This window comes from Pygoscelis adeliae, unplaced genomic scaffold (genome assembly GCF_000699105.1).
Source record: "Pygoscelis adeliae isolate BGI_AS28 unplaced genomic scaffold, ASM69910v1 Scaffold222, whole genome shotgun sequence".
Lineage (NCBI taxonomy): Eukaryota > Metazoa > Chordata > Aves > Sphenisciformes > Spheniscidae > Pygoscelis > Pygoscelis adeliae.
In genome coordinates, this window is record NW_008824309.1 from 6,376,174 (window position 1) to 6,382,700 (window position 6,527).

Below are 6,527 nucleotides of genomic sequence, written 5' to 3' on the forward strand. Positions count from 1 at the left end.
CGTGCCTTACATTCAAGTAAAGGACAAAAACCTTTTGGGGTTTGTAGCCCGATTCCTGCCTCTCTGCAGGAGGTTTCCCCCACTGCTCATACCGCTCGTGACCCGCTTCACTCGAGAGCCTTTTCCTTTCCTTCGCTGTGTTTGGGATGTGTTTGAGTGCCAGCTCCTATGATCTGGTCCCTTGTTCAGTTACCAAACCACAGCTTTGGAAATATGCTTTCTGCAAACAACAAAGCGCCTTTTGTGAAAGTCCCATTTCCTAAGCTAGGGGTTCCAGTTGCAAATTTAATCTCACTTTTACAGGCCATTTCAGAAACACCATTGTTTTCTTAAGAGCTTGTGTGCTTGTATGATGTCTGGCTGTGCGAGCTGGCATGGAAAGCATTTCTGTTCACCAGCACGCAGTAAAGGTAGACTCTGCAGACATGACTTAATTTCTGGAACCTGCTTTTGCCTTTGTCACAGCAGACAAACGCCCCGTAAGCCCAAATCCAGCACCGGCTTGGAAAAAACCTGCAGAAGAGCGGATCACAGTTTCCCCTCGTAGTAACCGCAAGGAAATGTGGTCATTTGCTGTGTCTGACCCGTGGGGCCCTGGGAGAGCCCGCTCCGACTGCGCCTGGGACTTTCGGGGGGCAGCCGGGGCCGCCCCGTCGCCTCCTCTCACGTGCAACGGTTCTCCTTGCAGGTGGCCTGCATGCAGTTCATCAACATCGTTGTCCACTCGGTGGAGGACATGAACTTCAGAGTCCACCTGCAGTATGAGTTTACGAAGCTCGGCCTGGACGAGTATTTGGATGTGAGTACGACCCGGGTCTCTGCGCCTCGCAGCGTGGGTCTGCTCTCCCGGTGGGGCTGACCTCTGCGTGGGGGTGCAGGCTGGGCCCACCTGCGGCCGTGGAGGGTCCATGCCATGTCCCCCAGCGCTGCCGCTGCCCAGCCTAGCCTTAAACCTCCGTCAACCCCCTCACCCGAGAGCTTTCGGGAGGGCAGAGCAGGGTTATCCCATAGTCTCTGCTAAAAATGCAATGCCTTGGCCGCTGACTGGGGCCTGTGGCCTGGAGCCACCCCTGCAGAAGAAAAATCCACTGCAACTAACTGCAATTACAGACTGGGAGCTAAATTTGTAGCTTCGCCTTATAACAAAGGGAGGATGAACCGCAGTCGTCCTCGCCCGTGCCACGTCCCTGACCTACAGCCGCGGGCTGCAGGCCTCGTGTCGGCCCCGGCTCAGGTGCCGCGAGGGCCCCCTCTGTCTCCGTGTGAAAAAACCCTCCTTTGAGTTTTCTTCTGCCAGCCAGGCGTTTTCTGGTGTCCTGTGGGAAACGCTCTCTTTCAGAAGAAAGCTGCTTTTATATTTTCCCTTTTGTATTTTTCTCTCTCTCCCTGTCCCTGCCCTTGGGAGCACACACATGAAAACAGTGCTTGTGCTGACGAGGGATTGGTTTGTCCCTGCTGACTTCTGCTCAGCAGTAACCAGGAGAGAGGTTTTTTGCTGTCTGCAAGAAGTATTTGTACATGGCGATACCGAGCATGGTCTGTTTGGGGTCCCAGGCTGGCACAAACACTGCAGTCCATCGGGAGCAGGCAGAGGTTCAAAGCGTGCTCTGATGTTGTCTTTGGAGATAAAGCATGCTCATTTTGAACACAGCAAACCTAGCACGAGGTCAGCGAGAGCAATCAGAGGATTTGTTCCAGGCCACATGGCTGCTTCGAACACAAACACAAGTGATGGCCTCACCTCTGCCTACCGGCCACCGAGTGGCTGGCCACCGTGGGCAGCAGCAGGGTCGGCCCCACCAGCTGCCTGCCCACCTCGCTGGCCTCGCACCATCCCAGGACCAGGGGGTGGATCCAGAGCTTGCCACAGTCAAGCAGCAAGCACGGAGGAAAGCAGTAGTATCCTCTGTAGTAACAGAAGATAAGATGCTGCTTAGCTTTATTTGAAAGCTCTGGATGTTTGGTCTCCAAAAATGGCTGTTTATCACTTATGACCCCAGCTAACGTTAAAATGCAAAGCGTTTTCTTGGGTGATGGAAGTGGCCTGAGCTCCCACCACTCTCCCACCCCGTTTGCCGTCTGCAGCGAAGGGCTGCCAGTGCTGAGTGACACCCTTGTCTTCTTGGATTTGCAGAAACTGAAACACACAGAAAGCGACAAGCTGCAGGTGCAAATTCAAGCTTACCTGGATAACGTTTTTGATGTGGGAGCTTTACTGGAGGATGCTGAAACCAAGAATGCAGCCTTGGAAAGAGTTGAAGAACTGGAAGAAAACATTTCCCATGTTAGTACCAAATTTTGTCACCTTTGTCTCTGAAGTAAAGCGCCTTAGGACTACTGTGATTCTGTATTGGGGAATAATCAGGTATTTGGCAAATGAAGGGGTTGGGGAGATCTCAGGCAGGTGAACTTCCTGGGTGCTTTCATGCTACATTTTGAACCTCATATTCTGCATGTTTCAGTTAACGGGTGCTCCACTTGCTACAAAGATTTGTTCATAAGCTGTTTATTGACCTGATGAGAAAATGTCTTACTCTGTCATTTTATTTACTCTCTTACCTGACACAACCCCCAGCTTCTTATAAAGGAGTAGCATTGCCTTGTTAACGTGGGGCTCGACACGCTGTTTCTGTGTACGTCAAGGGACTGTTTGGCCTGTGCTGCGCCGTGCCTGCCCGTCTAAGCGCTTACATGGCCACGGCTGCAGCGCTCGCACGCCTCCATAGCATCAGCCCGTTTATCCCCCGAAAGCCGCGGTGAGCTGGGAGGGGATGACTGCCCGTGCCGGGGGCCGAGCTGAGCGGAGGGTCGCACCTCCGAGGCCCTGGCGCGGCAGGTTTGCAGCTTGGGAGGCTTCAGCTTCGGTTCGGTTGCAGTTCCAGGTGGAGTCACTTGGTGCATGGAGCCTCTGCGAAGAGTTATCTTAGGAGCTGGGAAAGCTAATTTACATAGAAATTGCAAATTCCTCAGCAATGCAGTATCGGTAAATAGAGCAGATAACCATCCTGTCTGTGTCTTAAAACACATTACTGGGCTCAAGAGGTAAGGGACCGAAAAATAGCGCTGTGCAGATATTCATTGTTTGCTCACGGCTTTTCTGTCCCGTACCTTCTTGGTGTCAGGTACTTTAGTCCAGAAAACATGGCTTTGCTGTTTTAAATTTAAAATGTTTTCCATACTTTAAAAAAAGGGTCATTCTGTTACCATTCCTATATGGCTATCACTTAGAATAAATACGTTCTTAAAAAAACTTGCTCTGCAGCATTTGCCCCTCTGAGGTGCTCTTCTGCTAGAGAAAAGTGATTCAGTAGAAATGGCACCATTTGCTTCATAGATCTACTCCTTTTGGCTGTTTAGAAACTTAATGGTTTACTCTGGTGGCAAATTTTTAAGGGCTTGCTTCTGATCTCTTGTTGCATAGACTAGACTCATCCCAGGAGTATGGACATAATTTTCTGTCATATGTTGACAGAAATACTAATAATAGAGTTGCAGAAGTTTTATCTCAAAAACATGGCAACCGGTGCCACCTCACCACCTCTGCAGCCTCGCCTGAGTCAGCACGATTGGTGCTGCTGGAAAAGCCAGCAAGAACAGCGGGGCTTTCAGATCCCGGGTTTGTGGGGCTGGCAAAAAATAAAAATAAATCAAAAGACCGTGGGGGAAAAAAACACCCCTGTTTCATTCATTACTAATCAAATTAGCCTCACTGTGAGAGGTGGTATTTATAGGTTCCAACATTTCAGCATGTATTGGTTTTGCAAGAGTGCCACTGTGGTATTCTGTGGGGTTTTGGGGTTTCAGATCAGACTTAATGTGTTTGAAAATAATTGCATTTTAAGTGCTTTATTGTAGAGTAGGCTCTCTTACCTGGACAGGTTCAAAGCTACAGTCCAGCCTGGTTACCTGCTGGTCACAGCTGAGGGATAACATTCATCATCAGAGGAACCTTCCTCGGGGCACTTAGTGCCCCCCGATCGCATGCCGGAACCCTCTCTCTTTCCAAAGAAAGACTTCAGGGTTTGGTGGAATATCAATAATTTACTACGTACCACTGTTCCAACAAGCGTTCCTGACATTTTGCTTGAGAAAATCCACTTATGTAATCTATTTCTCTTTTGAATGATAGTTATCTGAAAAACTCCAAGATACGGAGAACGAAGCCATGGCAAAGATTGTGGAACTGGAAAAACAACTTATGCAAAGAAACAAAGAACTGGATGTATTTATAGGTTCCAACATTTCAGCATGTATTGGTTTTGCAAGAGTGCCACTGTGGTATTCTGTGGGGTTTTGGGGTTTCAGATCAGACTTAATGTGTTTGAAAATAATTGCATTTTAAGTGCTTCATTGCAGAGTAGGCTCTCTCACCTGGACAGGTTCAAAGCTACAGTCCAGCCTGGTTACCTGCTGGTCACAGCTGAGGGATAACATTCATCATCAGAGGAACCTTCCTCGGGGCACTTAGTGCCCCCCGATCGCATGCCGGAACCCTCTCTCTTTCCAAAGAAAGACTTCAGGGTTTGGTGGAATATCAATAATTTACTACGTACCACTGTTCCAACAAGCGTTCCTGACATTTTGCTTGAGAAAACTACTGTTATCCACTTACGTAATCTATTTCTCTTTTGAATGATAGTTATCTGAAAAACTCCAAGATACGGAGAACGAAGCCATGGCAAAGATTGTGGAACTGGAAAAACAACTTATGCAAAGAAACAAAGAACTGGATGTGATTCGGGTAAGTGCGGTGGGAACGCTCTGGCTGGGTGCCACGCTTCAGGGTAGCGATCTCCTGGGCGCTTTGCCTTTGGGAGGTAACGACTCTTTTAACGGCCCAAGTGACTTCTGTTAGCTTCCTAATTTTGAACCTAGGACAGATTTCAAGTAGAATTACTCGTGTGTGCACTCAAACTCTTCGGACGTGCCAGCAGATCAGTGAATGAGGCGGGTACGTCTTATCACTCCGGTCTGTAGCACCTGTGTTTGGGGTTTTGCACGTATGGTTGGCTGTGGACGGGCGTTGGAGGTGGACCTGGAGTCTTTCAGACTTGGGCTGCACAGCGCAGGACAGGAGCAAGTGTCCTGTGTCTGTGCTGTCAAGCGCGGCCTGCTTCCTGTGCACAATCCAGACTTGTTACTTCTTGGTGTACAAACTTAGTAACAAAAATTATTAGTATAATATTAACTAACTTCAGCCTAAATGTCGTCCCAAAGTGTGGTGCTTCTAGGGTTCCTTCAGAGGGTCTGCCCTGGGTACTTGCAGGTACAATCTCCCCTCCAGATCAGGAGCTCTGTTCCTGCTTCCCCTTACGGGCCAACATCTGCTCATAGGTAGAGCAACCAGCAAGGCATCAGATACTCTCTGTTAAAGTCAAAATCGAGGTAGCATACCTATGCTTTATGTTTAAGACTAGCATAAAAAATGGGAGACATCATGAAAAAGTGATGATGAGAAATTCTGCACCCCCAGGTGTTGGTGCCCACAGGTGAGATTTCTCCCAGGACTCAGTACTGTGCGCAGCCTTGCTGCTAGCTTGGGGAAAACACAAAACGAGTTCTTCCTCACCAACAAAGACACATGGTTTGCATCAAAGCTCATTGTAAGATAGTGCCTGGTGCAGTGACTGTCCTGTGTCAGGCTGTTCTGTTTCTTGTATTGGTATTCTGCTTTGTGAGTACAAGTGCAAATTCCTTGTTTCTGCGGTATTCTCAGGAAATCTACAAAGATGCAAATACCCAAGTTCACACCTTGAGAAAAATGGTGAAAGAAAAAGAAGAAGCCATCCAGCGACAGTCAACGCTGGAGAAAAAAATCCATGAACTGGAGAAGCAGGGAACCATTAAGATCCAGAAGAAAGGTGATGGTGACATCTCTATCCTTCCTGTTGCTCTGGCCTCTGGGATGGTGCCGGCAGGGTCAGAGGCTGTGGCTGGCACATGTGTCGCACCAGTTGCTGGAGCTGCATCTTCAGTGCCATTGCCACCACCTCCACCACCATTACCCGCCTTAGCAGCAGCATCTGAGGCAGGTAAGAAGCATTTTGTCCCCAAGACAAAATGGCCGGGAGCTGGAGGTGCAGTTCGTTGTGCCGGCGACAGTCACAGCAGCCTTACGCTGACAAAACCACCTTCAATTGTAATGAGCCTGCAGGGTCACGGCACCTTGCAGCAGCCGAGGATGCTGAGGTCGCCCAGCTGTGTTTGCACTCTCGCTCTCTGGGTGGCTCCCATGTTTGTCTGATCCATTTCTGAGCCCTTCAGTTGATAGAAAAAAATAACTAGCTTCCTTTATGAGGGTGGTTTCCTCCTGTGTTAATGCACTGAAGTACTTCGGTGAAGGGTGCAGGAAATGCTAGGGCCAGTAAAGTGGTGGAGAGGAGATGTATAGTGGGGGACAAGGTGGATGTTGTGACTTTTTCTCCGCGTGCTTGTGATATTTCGATCAGTGTTCACAGTAATAACCTCGTTTTTCCTTCATTTCGTAGTGCAAAATGGTCCTGTGTCAGTGCCGATGCCGCCACCGC

At 49.0% G+C, this 6,527-nt stretch overlaps 1 protein-coding gene across 1 annotated transcript in view; it reads left to right on the forward strand.

Moving 5' to 3' along the window:
* The window catches only part of FMNL2 (formin-like 2), a 76,663-nt gene that overhangs the window by 54,839 nt on the left and 15,297 nt on the right, over window positions 1–6,527 (forward strand). Inside the window, exons 10-14 of the mRNA XM_009319031.1 lie at window positions 689–799; window positions 2,135–2,284; window positions 4,640–4,741; window positions 5,717–6,032; window positions 6,489–6,525. Of these exons, the coding sequence (XP_009317306.1) occupies window positions 689–799; window positions 2,135–2,284; window positions 4,640–4,741; window positions 5,717–6,032; window positions 6,489–6,525 (716 nt within the window). The remainder of the gene's footprint in view (window positions 1–688; window positions 800–2,134; window positions 2,285–4,639; window positions 4,742–5,716; window positions 6,033–6,488; window positions 6,526–6,527) is intronic.